The sequence below is a fragment of the Meles meles genome, chromosome 20 (genome assembly GCF_922984935.1).
Source record: "Meles meles chromosome 20, mMelMel3.1 paternal haplotype, whole genome shotgun sequence".
In the NCBI taxonomy this organism is placed as follows: domain Eukaryota; kingdom Metazoa; phylum Chordata; class Mammalia; order Carnivora; family Mustelidae; genus Meles; species Meles meles.
The window spans coordinates 26,665,505-26,685,999 of record NC_060085.1 but is presented as its reverse complement, the minus strand read 5'-3'; the positions used below and the strand labels follow the sequence as shown (position 1 = coordinate 26,685,999).

Below are 20,495 nucleotides of genomic sequence, written 5' to 3'. Positions count from 1 at the left end.
TCTCTCAAATAAAAAACTAAAATAAAATAAAATCTTAAAAAATATCTTTTTTTTAAAGAGATAACAAAGTTTCACGATATGATTACAGAAGGTTTTAGATGTTACACACACATATTTTCATACTCAGATTATATCTTTTTCATGCAGGGAAAAGTAAATTTGACTCTGGTTTCATCTATTATAGTCAATGTATCAATTCTCCCTTCAACTTATCTCTTGGTAAGGGGGGAGGCATGTAAAAAGACAGAGAGACAGATTTTCCAGTGGTAGGAGCACTGTCACAATAACTATAAAACTTCTCTTCTTCCAAAACCACACACTGGAATCTGCGAAGTCCTAGCTGCCCCCACCTCTGGATTTGTCATTATGTAGGACAGTGTCCTTATTAACAGGAGTATTTAGGAAATAAGTGTCATGATGCCTACATCTTATTTAAAAAAAAAAAAATGAAATGTACATAAAGTCTTTCATTAGGTAATTCCTTAGTTGTATGTTTGTGCTTTTTTAACCTTGACACTTTTGACACTTGGGGCTGAATAATTCTTTGTTCTGTGGGCTGTCCTGTGGGTTGTAGCACGTTTACAAGTTTCCCTGGTTCCTACCCACTAGATGCTAATAACACCCCCCCATGAGTTGTAACAACCAAAATGTTTCCATGTATTACCAAATGTCCCTTTGTGGGTAAAACTGCTCCATATTGAGAACTACTGTTTCAGGTTAATAATTTGATAACCAAGAAAAAAAATCAAATCTGTATGTAGACTTCTTTTTCACACAAGCACTGGTTAGTAACTGTGAAACTACTTTTTGTGTATTCTAAAAGGGATCAAATAAATATAGTGTGCATAAAGACAGCCAGGTTTTTTACTGTTGGAAAACAGAATGAATAACATGGAAATAGGGAAAACAGAATTAATCCTGAGGTGTAGGGTAGGATTAGAGTGTGAACTCTAATAGATCTGAAACGTATAGACATACGCAGATGCAGAAATAAATATAGGTATGCGAGACTGTATATATACACACATATGTATGGGCATTAAGTATATGCATATATTTATTCTTAACTGTCTACTGAGTGGGCCTAGAAGCAATAAGCACACCAAATATTCAGAACTTGGTTTCTAAACACTATTCTCCACTAAAAAAGAATTAGAGCTCTTTGGAGAAATTGTTGATTTCAGTACTAACTAGGGTGGGAAAGTACAAAATGAATGTAGAACATCTTTTGTGTCAGAAAGTAACAAAGGGCTCAAAGAATGAAGGTTCATGTTGAAAAGATACAAGGGGCTCCCACTGTCCAAACGTGGGAGAATGTGAGTGTCAGAATAAATAATGATAATAAAAGGTTTTAACCCACTGAACAACATATAAATCCATGAATTCACAATGATATAGATAAAGGAAAGGAAGGAAAGAAAGAAGGAAGGGAATGAGAGAGGGAGGGGACAAGGAAACTCTTCCTTATGGAACTGCAGAAAGCCAACTAACAAATGTAGAAAGAATGATAGAATTAACATATCACTATTTGGCAACTATTATAACAATAACTGATTGAGGCAAGAATCCTTAGTAGATGCTAACACTAAGTAGATAAAAGTTGAGGAGGAACAGGATATTTATACAGAGTTAACATCACCAGTCACAAAACAATTCAATATCAGTTTCCTCCTAATATGACATCCAATATTATTATTGAGGGACATTTTACAAAGTAACTGTGCTCAATATCTGATAAACAGAGAACTGAGAAACTGTCCCTGATTAAAGGAGACCAAAGACACGTGACAAGTGAATGCACTGTATGACTCAAGATTTTCTCTAACGATGACATAATTTTTATTTTATAAAAGACTTTATTGAGACAAGTGACAAGATGTGAATATACTCTATGGATGTGATAATGTAATACATCATTGTTACTTTACTAACCAGGAGAGTTATATGGCGGCTGTGTAAGAGAAACAGAAAATATTCATTTAAGTATTTAGGAGTAAAGGCTATCAGGTCTGTAATTTATTCTCAGTGGCTCAGGGAGAGAAAGGAAGGTGCATGGAGGAGGGAGAGGGAGACGGATAAATCAAATCCATAAAATGGTAACAGCAAATGGAATGACAGGTTAACATTTAGAGCACCTGGATGAAGAGTTATGGGATTCTTTGTTCTATTCTTGCAACTTTTCTTTAAGTCTGAAATTGTATCAAAATAAAAACTTAAAAGAAAAATCTCTACATACATACACATATAAATAAAGGAAATATGGCAACATACTAACGACTGTTGAATCTAGGTGGAGGGCATGTATGAGTGTTTTTGGTACTCTTCAACTTTTCTTGTGCTTGAAATTTTTCATAATTAAAAAAGGTCTTTGGAAATTACCAATCCTGATGCCATAATCTTAGAATAAGCCCCAATCATTTCTGTCTAAATTCTTGCCCTTAACCTAGCCTGCCTTTCTGCATTCTATCCTATATTGGAATACTAAAGCAAATCTCTTACTTAAACGAAGTAATTATTTAAATGAGCAGTGGGTATTATATGCAACTGATGAATTATTGAATACTACATCTGAAACTAATGATATACTATATATTGGATAATTGAATTAAAAAAAGAAAAAGAATCTGTCTTGACTCCTTATGCAGACAACTTTATCTGACTTTTTAAAGTTCTCCATAATCCAGTATTTACTTACTTTCCATTACTCACTAACATACTCAATTCCTATTAGTCTTCTCAGTAGCTCTGTAGTAGTCATGAGACTACTTCCTCGTGTATCTTTGCTCATGCCATCTCCTTTACTCCTCCAAGCCTGCCCATTCTTTAAAGCCCACGCTGAATGAAGTCTCTGCATCTAATTTCGAGACTGCATCTAACTCCCAGCACACAGTGGTCTCTTGCCTGATTTCTAGAGCTTGACAGTCAAACCCAAGCAAACCAGTAAGCTCTTTGCAAGTCCTCTAATTGTTCAATATCTGATTAGTATGCTAGATAACCAAAGATTTGCATTTATTTTTTTAATTTTTTTGTTAAAAGATTTTATTTATTTATTTGACAGAGAGAGATCACAAGTAGGCAGAGAGGCAAGCAGAGAGAGTGAGAGGGAAGCAGGCTCCCTGCCGAGCAGAGAGCCCGATGCGGGACTCGATCCCAGGACCCTGAGATCATGACCCGAGCCGAAGGCAGTGGCCCAAACCACTGAGCCACCCAGGCGCCCCAAGATTTGCATTTAAAATGTGATTTAAAAAATAAACATAATCATCATAAATGAATTAATATGACAACTAGAGAACTATCTCATCAATTTTGAGGACGGGGATCCTTTTATAAATGAAGAATCATATATAATCCACCTTTAAGGTCTATGAAAACAGACAGTTCTTGTCTGCAGCAGAACAATTCCCTTGATCAGTGATGTTGTGAAGCAAAACTAATACTTGCTTTTTAAACTAAAACAATGTGGGGCGCCTGGGTGGCTCAGTGGGTTAAGCCGCTGCCTTCGGCTCGGGTCATGATCTCAGGGTCCTGGGATCGAGTCCCGCATCAGGCTCTCTGCTCAGCAGCGAGCCTGCTTCCCTCTCTCTCTCTCTGCCTGCCTCTCTGTCTGCTTGTGATCTCTCTCTGTCAAGTAAATAAATAAAATCTTAAAAAAAAAAAAAATAAAATAAACTAAAACAATGGAACAGATTTTGTGGTAAGTAATAATGTTTCAGGAAATAAAATATAATCTATATTTTATATATATAAAGGCAAAAATATAAGGCATTAATAAATCATGCTAACATAGGGATTTACTATTTGCAAATTAGTTCTTTGTACCATATAATAAAAAGGATCAGCATTTTAATTAGAGCAAATAAGATGCCATATATCAAATAATGGGCACATACAAACTCTACAGTGTTTGATCATAGAAGTGAAGACACTGACCAAATTCTTTACAAATTAAATTTCATATACAATGACTATTCAAACTGATCAAGTCGTGTGCAGACCCTCTTTTCAGAACACCAAGTGCTAATTTCTTTTAAAATTTATTTATTTGAGATAGTGCAAGAGTGAGAGAGAGCACAAGCAGGTGGAGAAGCAGCAGAGGGAGAAGCAGGCTCTCCACTGAGCAGGGAGCCAGACGCAGGGCTCAATCCCAGGACTCTGGGATCACGACCTGAGTTGAAGGCAGATGCTTAACAGACTGAGCCACCCAGGCACTCCCCAAGTGCTAATTTTTTATCCAAGACCGATTAGCAAATCTTTTTGTGCTAACGTTAACCAAAGGCTTGTTGTATTTCATATGGTTATGTGGGAAAATGCATTAGTTTACTATGGCTTGGGTCTACTCTCATGGTACTCGTTTTTTGTCATGGGAAGGGACTCTGTATCAATCCACTTCACAATCTTGGGGAAAGTGTTGTGATGAGTGTGGGTGGAAAGTGTTTAGATGAAGATAAGTGAAAGTCTTTCTGAGCCAAAACATTTTATTTAGATGTGCAAGTCAAACAGAAATAAATGATTTTTAGGAACCACGATGAGGTGTTAAGATGAACAGAATCTCTTTTCTCCTTAACATAAATGATGTATCCTCAGAACTGCCTGGTGTATACAGTCTGGGCCATGGGCCAGCTTTTCTCAGAATAAAGCTAAATTCTATAAAGAGATCCATGCCATAGAAGAACCCATTAAATGTGGGGCGCCTGAGTGGCTCAGTTAGAGTTAAGTGACTGCTTTCGGCTCAGGTCATGATCCTGGAGTCCTGGGATGGAGTTCGGCACTGGGCTCCCTGCTTGGCAGGGAGTCTGCTTCTCCCTCTGACCCTCCCCCTTCTCATGCTCTCTCTTTCTCTCTCATTCTCTCTCTCTAATAAATAAATAAAATATTAAAAAAAAAGAGAACCCACTAAATGAACCAGCCCTGGCACACAGAATACCTACAAGATACCTTTTTTATTCTTTTAAAGATTTTATTTATTTATTTGACAGACAGAGATCACAAGTAGGCAGAGAGGCAGGCGGGGGGTGGGTGGGGGGGAGCAGGCTGCCGGAGGAGCAGAGAGCTTGATGCAGGGCTTGATCCCGGGGCTCTGCCAAAGGCAGAGGCTTTAACCCACTAAGCCACCCAGGCGCCCCGCTACAAGATATCTTAAATTGAATTTCGTGTCACTACTCCTTCAGAAAAGTGACTGGGGGTTTAACTTAAATTACTATCTTTGCTCTAAACATGGTTGAGATACTCTGAACCACCTGGGAAAGGGCCAAATCAAAGTACTTCTTCCTGTTTTATTTTGCACGTGCATGTTTGCTGAAGGCTGATATAGCCATCTGTTACCTCATCAACTAACAGAAGTGATCTGAGGGCATGTGATGTGATCAGCACTGGGTGTTATATGCAACTGATGAATTACTGAACTTTACATTTGAAATTAATGATGAACTATAGGTTGACTAACTGAATTTTTTTTTTTTTTTTTTTTTTTAAAGAAGTGATCTGTCTGAGGCAGCTGGCCTGGTGGGTGCACTCTCTTTCTACTATGACCACTCCTCCCTTTGGAAGATCTAGTAGTTGCAGGCTTGGTTGATGAGAACCATCACAGAGGAGAAGGACCATTTTCCCATCATGGGTATGTGCAGTCATGTGAGATAGTCCTAGGTGGCACCCTAACTATGAATTTAACTTTGGCAGCAGCCTTTAACCATTGATTCTCACCCTTGTGCCATTCCTTCTGACCAGCCGGGTTCTTGACAATTTGTTCTTTTGTTGGCTCCTTTGCCTATCCCATTGTCCTTTTCTTTCACCATAAATTGCCCCTGCTGTCATGGTCACCCTTATGCACAGAATTCCCAAACATGTTATTCCCTTCTGTCTGACCAAGTCTTACCTTTCATCACACTTGTCCCACACAGTCTGTGCTCCAAAACACTTGTGTTCTTGTACAATTCCTCCCTCACAGATGCTATTCTGACTTTAAACATTATTCTTACTTGTAAATGTAAATAATATTTTAAAGAGCTGCATGGCTCCCTTTCCCTTCTTGGCATAACTCTCATTTATCTTTAACCACCTCATTTGGGAAGCCATCCTGACTACTGCCCTACTTCATCCCTGCCCTTAGCCAGGAAGTTAGCTGTGCTCTTCAAAGTTTCTACCACACCCATTAAAACACCTACTACACTACCCACATATCTTTTTCCTCCAGAAGACCACAGCCTCCTCCTGTGTCTTATCTCTGTAACTCCTGGATCAATAAATGTTTCAAATAAATGAAAATTACTTCATAGTCCTACTTTCTGTCTTGCACTTCCAACTGCATCTCTGGTCCCTAGGATGACAAATACAACCAACTCTGAATGTGAAAGGAAGCACTTTTTTTTTTTTTAAATATTTTATTTATTTGACAGACAGAGATCACAACTAGGCAGAGAGGCAGGCAGAGAGAGAGGAGGAAGCAGGCTCCCTGCGGAGCAGAGAGCCGGACGTGGGGCTCGATCCCAGAACCCTGGGATCATGACCTGAGCCGAAGGCAGAGGCTTTAACCCACTGAGCCACCCAGGCGCCCCGAAAGGAAGCACTTTTAATAATTGTTCTGGGACAATGGACATAAATGGTTCCAGGCAAACCAGAACCTTGGTCAAGTCACCCTTCCTGTTCAAGAATGTGCCAAACTTAAACCATCACTTGTCCCACCAGGACACCTGTTCTTCCAGAAATACTATTTTTTGTTAACACTACCATCCTTTCAGTAACTCCATGTCAAATGCTGGATTTATATCAAACTTCCATTTATCTCTCATATTCAGTTCCTTAGGCCTACAGATTTGAGAAAAGCTAACCAAAGGAAAAATGATAAAGAACAGAAGAACAGGGATCCAAATTGGATTTTGTTCTTTTGTTTAAATTTCCACAGCAATCATCCTAGCTCAGAGTCTCAATGATTACCAAAGCCTCCTAACTGGTTGCCTTACTTCTAGCCTCTACCTATTCCAGTTCATTCAAAAATCCCCCCAAAATACATGTCTGACCATATCATTTCTGTACTCAGAAGCTACAGAATTCTGCCAAAAGACTCACCCCAATAAAACACTCAAATGATTATGTGAACAGTTTAATTATACTTGTCAAACCCAACCCATATTATCTAAGCTTGTGGTTTTTATTATTTCCTTTTTCTAAGAATGTATCTTGATCATCTTATAACCTGCTTAAAAAAATCTATCTGTATCTCGATCATCTCTAAAAGATAAGAAAAACAAAAAATGATAACTGTGATGCTATGCTATTATCCCATTGCAAATCATGAGCAATTCCTTAATATCAAGTATCTAATCAGTATTAGATACTTAGTATTATTCCCACTGTCTCAAACTCTTAAGAGTTGCACTGCGTGAATGAAGTTCCAAACAAGGTTCACACATGGCATTTAGTTGGCACATCTTTTAAATCCCTTTTAATTGGAAGGTTTCCCCATCCTCCTTCCTTTTTTCTCACAAACTTTGCGATTTACTTTTGTGTGCTCTACAAAATTCTCTACTTTCTGGATTTTGTTGTTGTAACTCCACCACTTTCATTTAGAATATGTGTCTAGTTCTTTACACATCCTGCAAGATGGCAGTTGGATCTAGAATCTCAACCAGATTCGTGGTTGTTTATCACTAAATAGGCCTTAGGTGGCATGACACACTTTCGGGGTCATCTCAAATGATAACTTCTTTCATAAGGCTCAAATTGCCTTTCCTGCCCTCTTCCAAAATAAACAAAAAAAAAACCCACAAAAACTGGACATTCTTTTTTCTTTCTTGAACTCCTCATGGCAACAAACACAAAGAAGCAGTTTACTATCTATACCTCTCCTATTACCAATTTGACTAGAAACTCCTCAAACCCCAAGGACAGTCTTAACAGAGTTTGAAATCTTTGGAGCCCCTGGCACAGTTCCTTAAATAGAGCAATCTTGCAAATAGGTACTACCTGGACTGAACTCCAGCTTTCTTTTTACCTTTATTGGGGAAGTGAGTAAGCATACAGAAACCTGTGGTTCAACTGTATAATTCCTCCCTAACAGATGCTATTCTGACTTTAAACATTTTTCTTACTTGTAAATGTGAATAATATTTTAAACAGATGCATGGCTAAAGGTGGTTCAAGCCACACCTTTATTTCTCTGTCAAAAATAGCATAAATAGAACATAATTAATATTTCAGGAAAAAGATACTATTGCTATCATCATTTTATTTATATCTCATGGTGAATGTTTAATCTATTTCAGACTCTTTTCCTAATCCTAGATGACTAACATGAAAAGTAGCACACTGTAATTCTAAATAAAGACTGGTTATTTTTTAAAAGGGAAAATAAAATTTAAAAATAGTGGTTCAAGAAGTCAGGCGCAGGGGTTTCAAGGAGGAAAATAAAGGGGCTACTTTCCTCAACTCTCAAGGTTAACACTGTAGCAAATAATTGATACTCTTCATTTAAGAGAAAAGTTCTATCAGTCTACTGAACCTAATTATAGAGATTACAATGTATAACCATACACAATCAACCACAACCCAAGTGTTTCTAGTAAGTGTCAGTGAATATATTATTTTAAAGAATTTATACAATTCTTACAAAAGAAAAACAGGGTGCCTGAGTGGCTCAGTCAGTTAAGTGTCTGCCTTCAGCTCAGGTCATGATCCCAGGGTCCTGGGATAGAGCCCCCCATCGGGCTCCCTGCTCAGCGGGGAGCCTGCTTCCCCCTCTCCCTCTGCCTCTTCCCCACTGTTCATGCCCATGCTCTCTCTTTCTCTCTCAAATAAATAAATAAATAAATCTTTAAAAGGGGGGAAAAAAACAATAGAAAAACAACCATTTAGGGCTATGGTGACTTTCTTAGAGACTCTTCTAAAATATGCCCCACCACCTTTTAAAAGATTTTATTTATTTGAGAGAGAGAGAGAGAGATTACAGAGGGAGAAGAAGAGGAGAAGCAGATTCCCCGCTGAGCAGGGAGCCCGATGCGGGGCTTGATCTTAGGACCCCAGGATTATGACCTGAGTCAGAGGCAGACACATAACCCACTGAACCACCCAGGTATCCCTCAAATATGCCTTGTTTCTAACAAGTGATTTTTCTTTATATCTAATCACTGACTGACTTAACAGCCTGTTCTTAAGATCAAGCTACAAAATCTTCTAAGGGGTGTTGGTAAAGACATCACCTCACTAACAAAAGTTACAATCACATAGAAACATAGGGAAAGTTTGGGGGTTCCATTTTTGTTTTTGTCACCTCAACTTCCAGGAAGGTTAGGAAAACTCTGAGCAATCTTTACCAATGGTACACAAGCAATCACTAGCAGCATCCGTCCACCCACTCTCCTTCCATAGGCATTCATATTTTCTAGTCTTCGTCCTTCCCACAACTCCCCTTCTCATTCCCTTTTCCTTGAGTCTGACTCTTCAGCCTATAGCATGGGCACTTTTACAGATTTAACCTTCCTGTGGGACTCAAGGCTTAAAAAAAGTTTTCTCCAATATCTGGCAAAGTAAACAAGTACATTGGTAATTGGAAAAGATCCACCACCACCAACTGCTTTTCCCTAAAAGATACAGTAGGAAATATATTTTATAAACCCCACAATTTTACTTTATTAATGAAAAGCTATCCTTTAACAAATAGGTCTGCTTTTATCAATCACCAACATCATTATTACTAGCAGGGTCTTCATTATGATGTTTAAGTGGTCTGCATGCATTATTTCATTAAATCCTCACAATAAGCTCCAATATGACATATGAAGAAAAAACTGAAGCACAGAGGGCTTAAGTAATTTGCTGAAGGGAAAATTACAAATAAATGGCAGAGCTAGGATTGAACCTAGAATTCTCTGACTTTCAGCTTCTTGCTAGAGTGTGTTACTTTTCTAATGCTCTTACAGTTTTTTAACTTTGATGTAAAAGGTCTATTATTAATTCATTCAATAACTGAATTTTACTGAATATCTGGCATTATGGTAGGCAATGAGATAAAAATAAAATCCAAAACAGACTGACATTATAAAATCACAAGAGCACTATTAACAGTTGAATATAATTAACACAAGCATCAGTGTTACTTATAAATCAGTCTGAACTTGGTGGCTGAAAAGATTTCTGGGAGATTTCTATAGTAAAAAAGACCACAAAAATGGTTACTTTCGAATGAGAGGTGCTCATTACTCATTCACCTCCCTCTTGTTTCTCTATGTTCCCACAAAGGCCTAAGGTTTCTGACAGTTTTTCAGCATCAGTAACATTTTTAACAGTAACAGCAGTGTATTTCTGAGAAGAATCAGAAATGCTCCCAGATGAGATTTCTGGACTATGCAAACATTAACTTAGATTTACTGTCATAATACTAGAAAAAAAGCATGCCTTATCAACATGAATGGTCACCTGGGAAGAGTGCAGATCAGAAAGAGTGCTATAAAAGTGCTGGGAACTATGATCGTATTTAAAGACGGTATGATCATGTTCTACCACTTACCACTTTGCCCTTCTCAACCTTGATTGATTCAAATTATTTTACAATTTAAATATTTTTGTTTGAAGCACTGGCACAAACACAAACACCAACATTTTAAATTTTAGTTCCTGCTACTTTCGACAAGCTGTCTTAATCTCTTAACTACATTTAAAACTTCATATTAAACATGTGGCAAAGGGTGATTCTGATGCCTTGGTTTAAAACATCATAAAAACATCTTAAAGTACCTTTTAAGAGAGACACTTTAGCAAGAGGTTCATTTAAGTCTTGCTCATCCATTTGGGCGTCTGCATAGGACAAAAAAGATAATTACAAATAGTAATCAGCTCCATCCTTAAGCTATCACTATCAAAATAAATAAATGAAACTTATACAATGATTGTTATCTGGATAGTTGAAAGTAATTTTAACAATATACCCAAGACTCAAGGGAGAAACTTCAAAAATGGAGGTTGCTTTTCCCCCAAAACATAAACTTTGAAATCTCCACCTACATTAACCTGCACACCTAAACTGCTCAGTCAGTAACAATAACATCTGTAGATTTGCAAACATTAGGTTATAACTCACCTGTAGTGTCGTCACTACTTTTTTCCTTGCTCGGACTCAGAGTATCTGACAAATCAGATTCTTTTGCTTTTGCCTGGTTTTCTACCAAGAAAAAAATGAAAGTAGAATCTCATTACCACTATATCAGTAAAACTGCTTTAGGCTTTGAGTGCTCTAAATCTATTGATATGCAAAATACTTTTAAAATTAACTGAGGTCACTGAATCTCTTACTTCTTCACCACTCTAGTCCAAAATGGAATGCTGGTTATTACACATGGCTCATATTAAATTATAATGTGGATCATGTCTGCTGTGCAGAGGGTTGAGGCTTTTGTCAAGGCCGTCCACTGGCCAACAAGAAACAAAAATGAAGCAAGCTTTGCTAAAATATTCAGAGAACTGCAACAAATTTAGCAAGATTCCGAGACAATGTGGACATTGTATGAAGATGATGCAAGGAAATGGCTCTTTTATATAAAAACACTAGTTAGGTTGCCTTAGCAACAGTTATACTCAGTAATATTTATATAAAACTCTAAAATCACAACTATTATAAAAATGACATTTAAAACAAGAAAGGCAACAGCCTTTTAGATCTTAAAAAAATATAACTGTACCTGAACCACACTGAGAAAGACTTAAAAAAAAAAAAAGTTTGGGGGCGCCTGGGTGGCTCAGTGGGTTAAAGCCTCTGCCTTCAGCTCAGGTCATGATCTCAGGGTCCTGGGATTGAGCCCCGCATCGGGCTCTCTGCTCCGCAGGGAGCCTGCTTCCTCCTCTCTCTCTGCCTGCCTCTCTGCCTGCTTGTGATTTCTGTCTGTCAAATCAATAAAATATTTAAAAAAAAAAAAGTTTTGTGATTATTTGCAAGTGGTGCACTGCCTGAGCCAATGAAGACATCCTAGGCCTCGTTTTCAACAAGTTGCTCTCAAAACTCTTAACTATAAGCCCAACAATTTATTAAAGATGACTGGCAACTAATTAGGCTGTAGATCCTTATCTATAATTGCACACCTATTGTGTATACACCTAATGCATGTATTATGGCATGCATTAGAATTGCGTTTAGAGCGATGGTCGTTTCTCTCACCAAATCTTTTAGTATCTTCCCATTCTCCACTAGGTCTAAGCCAAACTTTACATGCCAGGATTTAGCTATAATTTGGTCCTTACATTAATTCACACATGAGCTCTGTTTCAGTCAGGTTAGCCTCTTTACAGGACTGAGACATGCTGGCTCAGTATCATCTCCAATTCTTTGCTTGAATTGTATTTCACTAAACTCAATGACCATTCTCTCTACTTGATTGATTCAAGTGAGATTAATCTCACATTCTGTGAGATACAGCTTAAGCCCCACCACCTTTAAGGGAGTCTTCATTTCTCCAGCATGCTGTTCCTTTTTACTGTATATTCTGTGTCCTATGATTTTGTAATTAATAATGTTCTATTTTATATCATTCTATGTGTATTTATTATGTATCTTATTTCTTTAGTTAGATTATAAATTTTCTGAGTATATGATTTTTTTAAATAATGTTATAGCTGTTTGAGGTAACACGTCAAAAACTTAAATTATATAAGAATGTTCACTGCAGCATTGTTCATTATGGAACGGAAAATACTCAAGATAATTCCTTACTATTAAGTAAAAATAAAGGCTGTTAAAGAACAGTATGTATAATATGACTCCAGATTGAAAATATACATTTAGCTATGAATTTTCGGCTGCACATATTTATTCAAGCCTGGAAGGATCCACAACAGAGATACTAACTGTCATTTCTGGAGGTTGGGACATGGCAGATATTTACTAACTTCATACTGTCATACATTATTTGAAAATTTTTGTTAATATATATTGTTTTATAACCAATTAAATCAAGAGATATTTCCCAGGGGCGCCTGGGTGGCTCAGTGGGTTAAAGCCTCTGCCTTCGGCTCAGGTCATTATCTCAGGGTCCTGGGATCGAGCTCTGCATCAGGCTCTCTGCTCAGTAGGGAGCCTGCTTCCGGCCCCCTCTGCCTGCCTCTCTGCCTACTTGTGACCTCTCTGTCAAATAAATAAATAAAATCTTAAAAAAGAGAGAGAGATATCTTCCATTTTAAAAGTGATCAGAAACATATCTAAAACCATAATTAATATTAAAATATATTTAATACAATATTAAAGTATAATTTCTTATGGCTATTCCATTAAGAACATCCCAGAATTTGTGGCTTAATTTGTAAAATAGGTGATAGATTACAAGAAGCCTTTTGCTTCTTTTCTCACTGCCATTTCTGGTCGAAGTCCAGGCCAACTGCTGAGAGACACACAGCTTAGATTAGAAGTGGAGTCACTGACCATGGAGACCCATGGGAATCCAATCTATGACCTCTGGTGCATTCAGTGTGCTATAATCAGACATTTCTGAATGTTCCAGTTTTAATCACAAAGTTACAGTCTAAGAGAAGGCAGGCTAGTACATCTAATCTATACATAGATGGAAAAGGAACCACTCTGGGAGAATTGAAAAATGACTCTCTTACTATGGACTCTGAAAAACAATCTGAGGGTTTTGAAGGGGCGGGGGGGGGGGGGGTTGGGGGAACCAGGTGGTGGGTAATAGGGAGGGCACGTATTGCATGGAGCACTGGGTGTTGTGCAAAAACAATGAATACTGTTATGCTGAAAAAATAAATTAATTAATTAAATAAAAGCAAAAAAAATGACTCTTCTGATTTTAATATTTTTGGCAATTTTATGATCAAGATATTAAGGTAGACCAAGAAGAACATAGTTTCAAAAGTATTCTTCTGGCTTTGAAGGAACTTTAATTTTATATATAGAGTATTAGCCATGAAGGTAAAATTAAATGTGGGACCAAATCTTCCATCAAGATCTTACTAGAATATAAGTCCCATGAGAGCAGGGATTTTTGTCTGTTTTGTTAACTGCTATATCCCCATTGCAGAGAACAGTGTATAGCACATAGTAGGTGCTCCAAAAAAGAAGATGTTTGAAGGCACAAATCTATTTTGAGTAAGAAGACGAGTCAAATTAGGTTCTATCATTGGTAAGTCCTGATAATACATTATTACAGAGAGGCAAACCGAATCTATTCAAGAATGAAACATAGAACAAAACAAATAAGAGACAGAGTATCTCTTTTCAAAATATCCATTCTTTAGCTATGAAGTTGCACCCAACTTCCTTGTATCAAAAAATCTTTGCTGGTTGATTTTCTATGCAATACTTAATCACTAAGATATATACCAATAGCATATAGAAGGAAACAGAACAATAGCTACCAACATTCATACCAAAACTGTTCCCAAACTGGAAAGTCTACAACAAGTCACAAGGTGACTATTTTCACTAGGTCTCTGAGAACACATAATGATGGATGGGCAAAACAAACATTCTAGCCACAGACCACTTCCTACACCAATGGAACCATTAGTTGGAAAGAAAGCAAGAAGGGTCATGAGAATTAACATTTGTCAAATACCAGAATGCTGCTTCTTGCTTTATAAGCAACATTCATTAAATCCCTACAAATTCCAACAGTTAAATATTGTCGATTCCACTTTACAGATGAGGAAACTGAAGTTTAAAGAATAAGTTGCCTGAGGGCATATAGCTAGCTAGTTAATGGTGGAACCTAGAGTTGAAACCATGTTTTCCATGGTATTTCTTTCTACTTCTACCCTAAGGCTGCAGTAAACACACAATGACTGTTAGTTGAGTTAGGGTTTAAAAAGAAAGTATATGCAACCTATGATTACATTTTGCATTAGGTGAAATATCTGAAAGAAATACTAAGACGTATAATACCTAGTAATTGGCAACCTCTAGCAACTGTTATTTTCAATACATAAAAAAAAAAAATCTATCAAAAACATCATCCAGGAAAGCCTTTTAAAAATAAAACAACTTAGCCAAACAAATCCTAAAGAAATACTTTATAGCCACATATAAAGCATTTAAAATGTAATGTTTCTCAGGCATCTAATTTCTTACAAGGATTAGTGTACCTCTCTATACACTGACTGTGAGAAATGCTTGTAAAATGCTGATTGCTGACAGAGAAATCTCTGGGTATATAAAACTTAGATCTGTATTATCATTCTTAAAGGATGTATTTTATTCACTTGCATGGACTTACTTGCTGGAATTTATTTAATAAATGCCTTCATTACTGGACATTTATGTTTTCTTCTTTTTGCTTTTAAAGCATTAAAGCAAATACCCTTGCATATTTGTCCAATTTGTTTCTTAATATAAAAACCCAGAAGTGGAATTGCTGGATCAAAATGCAGGCTCTTTAAAGCTTTCAACACATATTTTATAGCCAAGTTTCAAAAGCAAATCAGTAAAGATGGCACAAATCTTTTCCAATAATGACATCACATAATTTCAAGCAAATATATTCTAATTCAGAATGCATTAAATAGAAGAATTAAAGTAGCAAGATATTTTTCGTAAAGGACTGATTTTTTCCCTAAGGCTCTACTTTCACTTCAGTGTGCTTGCTATTCAACTCATCTGAATAGGTATTTGGGTGGTGAAGTAAAAGCTATGTTAAAATCTGTTCTCATCTCACTTTAATTAGATGAAATAAATTGCCACATGTACTAAAAATAGTTCACTGCTCTGAAACCTAATGCCTGTTTGCCAGAACAATATTAGTGATGCATATTCTACGCATTCTTTCCCCAAATATGGCATCTGCCGTGCACAAAATTCAGAATGGAAGCCACCGGATACTTGGAATAACATTCTCCTTTTAAATATTTTTAAAAGCCAAAATGGATCCAGTTGCTTTCATAAAACAGAATGTACTGAAATCGAGTATTCCAAACTTTTATCACTCATTGTTTTAACTGACCAAAAAGATTGTGAATCTACTTATAAACTTTACACTGGTAGGTTCTGCTGAAAGTCCTAAAATGATAATGAGCATATCACACCAAACTTATTTGCCCGATTTCCCTAATGCATAACAGTGACTTGACAATATAATGCTTTAAAACACACTTTTCTTCTCTGACAACTGTAACAGAAGAGAATTAATAGAATAAACTATTTCAGACAATTTTAAGACTACCCATTATAAATATAAGAAGACGCTACATAATCACTTTTGTTTAAATCAAACTGATATGCCAAAAATTAAGAAAATATGAAATTTCATAAGAAATATTAAAGGTATGACAATCACAGAAGTAGAACTAAAAGCATTTTTCACCTGTTGTCTCAAAAAAGATTTACATTGTATTTAATTAAAATTTTATATCAAATATAACAAATACCAAATATCAAAGCTGAAAATAATGCTAGAAGTGAGAAACACATCTTTTAAAACCTAATGAAACCAATTTAAAGCACTTAAAAAAATACATGTATATACCCATTTAAAAAGAAACTTTATAACTAAGTTATCCCACAGAAGTCCAACTATTTCATATTATATGATACTGTTACTGGATTGCCATCTGGTGAGCTGTAAGAAATAAATTGATGGTTAAAATACTATGACCTTGGAAATGTACACTAACCTCCATTATCCAAAAGAGTGGTCAAAACCCTCAGAAAACCCACAGAAAACAAACCTTTTGAAAGCTTTGTTTCTTCTACCACTTTGGTTAGATGCCCCTCGACGATCAGCTTCTCTGCCAAAGAAAACAAACGTTACTATCTAAGCCCAAACGGAGTAGCATTTCCCTGAGCGGGGCAGTGTAACACATTCCATGACCAAATTTAAAGATGATAATATTACTCCCATGACTAGGCTTGTACAAAAACCTGAAGCTGGAAGGAGAACTAAGAAAACTCAAACTATAATAGAGCAATGAGATTAATGAAGAAATTTGGAGGTATGGGGACTATTTGTCTATTGTTTTCATTAGTTTTTACCTTATCTAAAAAGCCTAGACCTTTTTAAAAAAAGGACTCAGAACAAAGACATCCTCTTTAAATCAAGGATATGAAGTTGAAATAAAGGAATTCTGAGAAAGTATTTATTTAAAGAAGCAATACAAATTATGTTATACCAATAGTTTACTTTTCCCCATTGATACAATTTAGCAGAGATGCATATATGACATGCTTCAGTAAAATGATTCATTTTTAAAGATATTAAAACAAATACTGTTTTGTTTTATAGGGGATTCTCTATAAATGTATAATGTAGCTTCTTTATAATTTATTTAAATTGAGATCTCCATATTCTACATTTCATTGAGAAGGATATCTATTCTGTATATCCCCTTATTTAATCCTGCATGTCAGTTGGTCTCCTTGAATTTATACTTTTGCTGTACGTGAAGTCATTTCTCTATTCCTTCACTCTTCAAGCCAGTGCAGCTTGGTTTATGCCCACCACTCAACTACCGAAAACTGTTCCAAGATCACTATAACCTCCTCTCTGCCAAAGGCCATAGCTCCTTTTAATAACTTTCATTTCGTATAGGCTCTTTGTGGTATGTGGCACTGTTTGCCCCTGCTCCTTAAAATCTTTTTTTTAAACGTCAAAGTAATAAATTTAGATAATTTTAAAAGGCAGTCCTACAAGATATATAATGTAAGCTGTCATTTCCATCTTCTGTCCTACTCTACTCCATTCTTGAAATTCACTTCCTAGAAGCAACAATTTTTTTTTAAAGAAACAACTTTTTTTTTTTAAAAAGATTTTGTATTTATTTGACAGAGAGATATCACAAGTAGGCAGAGAGGCAGGCAGAGAGAGGGGAAGGAAGCAGGCTCCCTGCTGAGCAGAGAGCCCAATGTGGGGCTGGATCCCAGGACCCTGAGATCATGACCTGAGCCGAAGGCAGCGGCTTAACCACTGAGCCACCCAGACGCCCCTAAAGAAACAACTTTTAACCGCAAGCCATTTCTTCTGGTATTTCCATTTATATTTCTAAATAAAATACTGCTATTTCTTCACTTTTCCATTTTAGACACTATTTACTGACAATCTCTTACAGATGACTAAAGAAGGACTCAGTCCTTTTTTACTATCATCCTCTTAAGAGAGTTACATTTTGTCCATCTATACTCAGTATGTGTATTATGACTATTATTTGTATTTGAATTATATAATATGCTACAATTATATTTTTCTGCTTGTACCTTCTTATGCAACATGTAGTGATTTTTGGAGCTTGCAATATCTTGTTTTATTTTGCTAACTTTTTATATATCTATCTCAAACACAGCCCAAGTTCTTTTTTTTTTTCTTTTGCCCAAGTTCTTACAGAACCTTAAAAACTTTCAATACTGCCAAACATATCAGGTAATCCATTATATTATATATCCCTGTCTGTCCCTTCCCCCAACCCTTTAATCTTCCTGCTCCAGTCTGGGCTATATCCAAAATTCCATACCCCCAGAATCCAAATGTTTCTCATCCTGTTTTATTTCCTTGTTTTAGTATAACATATCCTGCTAGTTTCCTGAAAGGGAGATGACAGAATGTTGACTTTGACTTTGTTTCTCTTTGTTCCTCTGAAAATGTTAGTGTTCTACTCTCACCTTTGACTGATGGTTTGACTAGATACATAACTCTACAGGAAATAATTTTCCTTCAAAATTCTGAAGCATTTTTCCACTGTCTTCTAGTTTCAAATGATGGTGAGTCCTGTTCCCCAGTATGCATGGTAGATACTTCTTGTGCTCAGCAAAGCCTGTTGTGTTTGTCCTTTCTGGGCACCTGGGGGACTGTATGTTCCAAACACCCTAGCACTAAGGACAGTCCACATAACTGGGTCTAGCCAGGGCCAAAGCATTTAAGAAAGAGTAGTAGTTTTCTATACTTCTTTCCTCCCCCCATTCTAGAAACCATGTGCTGAGATGGCATAATTCTTTATCTTAAGATGGTAAAGGCTCCATGAACTTAAAGCTCTGAGTAACAACACAGAAGTGTTCTCTCCTTCACCATGGACATGTAGCATGAGTGCAAAAAATATTTCTTTAATTAAGCCATTTAGATTTCAGAAGTTTATTTATTGCTATATTATAATTTAGTTTATTATGACTAATAGAGTATGAGATCCCCTTTGTTTCTCTTTGGCAATTTTCAGAATCTTCTCTTTATCCCTAGTGTTCCTAAATTTCATATATTCAGAACATGGTCTTTTTCTTTTTTTTTTTTTTGAGGTGAAATTCACATAACAGAAAATAATCATTTTAAAGAGAACAATTCAGTGGCATTTAGTACCTTCACAATGTTATGCAACCACAACCTCCATCCAGTTCTAAAACATTTTTACCACCCCAAAAGGAAACCTCATGCTCATGAAGAATTTACTTCCCATCCTCCCTTCCCAGTCCCAGCCATCACTCGTCCGCTTTCTCTCTCTAATTTCCTATTCTGGATATTTCATATATATTTATATATACTATCACACAATATGTGAATTACTGTGTCTGGCTTAGCGTGTGTATTCTAAAATATACTGTTGCATGTTCAGTGTATGCTTTCAGTTTAGAAGCTCATTATCTTCAATCTGGGGAATTATCTTCTATTCTGTTTCACTGATAAATTCTTCTGTTTTTCATTCCTCCTCTTTTCCCACTCTCTCCCTTCCCATACTCTGGAAATCTTATTATTCAGATGTTAGATCTCCAGGATCAATTCCTTAATTTTCTTAAATTTTCTCCCCTTTTTTTCTTAAATAAAACCTCAAGCCAACTCTTGTCTTTTGTGTTGTATTTTTTGGAACATTTCCTCTACTTTCTCTTCTAACACCAACTCAGAAAGATATATGCACCCCCCACATTCACTGCAGCATTATTTATAGCAGCCAAGATCTGGAAACAACCTAGGTGTCCAATGATACAAGAATGGATAAAGGAATTACATATATTAATCAGCCACAAAAAAGAATGAAATCTTGCCTTTTGGGACAACATGTATGGACCCTGAGGGTATTATACTAAGTGAAAAAAAAAGACAAAGAAAGACAAATGCTATATGACCTCACTTACATGTGGAATTAAAAACAACAAACTCATACATACAGAGAACAGACTGGTGGTTGCCAGAGGCAGGAGGTGTGGGGTGAGAGAATTGAGGGGAGGGGATCAAAAGGTATTAAAAAAAAGGCCTTAGGCATAATACAGAACACAAAAGCCATATGTGAAAGGACAAACAGATGTGACCTCATGTAAATTAAAATTTTCTGATTAAACTCACTATAAATACAGGTAAAAGGCCAGTGACAGATATGGAGAAAATATTTGAAAAATAAAGAACAGATAAAAGGTTATTAATCATTCATTCATTGAACAATTAATTAGGGGGTACTACTATGTGCCAGATAAACTCCAAGGTGCTAAAAACATTAGAATGAACAAATGACAAAATTCCTGCCCTACTGGTTCTTACATTCTAATGGGGTAAGGAGGGAGAGATGATAAAGAAAGAAACAAGTAGTACGTCAGATGGAGGTTATGA

General features: G+C 36.4%; 1 protein-coding gene across 33 annotated transcripts in view; it reads right to left on the bottom strand.

Annotated features, from left to right (window-relative positions):
- Positions 1 to 20,495, bottom strand: part of LOC123932319 (sarcolemma associated protein) — a 149,790-nt gene that overhangs the window by 19,314 nt on the left and 109,981 nt on the right. For 31 of the 33 annotated variants that reach the window (XM_045990210.1, XM_045990208.1, XM_045990228.1 and 28 more), the window contains 3 exons: positions 16,648 to 16,707; positions 11,069 to 11,149; positions 10,726 to 10,785 (listed from right to left, as the gene is read on the bottom strand). In XM_045990210.1, coding sequence (XP_045846166.1) covers positions 10,726 to 10,785; positions 11,069 to 11,149; positions 16,648 to 16,707 — 201 coding nt within the window. Of the gene's footprint in view, positions 1 to 10,725; positions 10,786 to 11,068; positions 11,150 to 16,593; positions 16,708 to 20,495 lie in introns of all 33 variants that reach the window. The other 2 variants (XM_045990207.1, XM_045990237.1) reach the window with 2 other exon arrangements.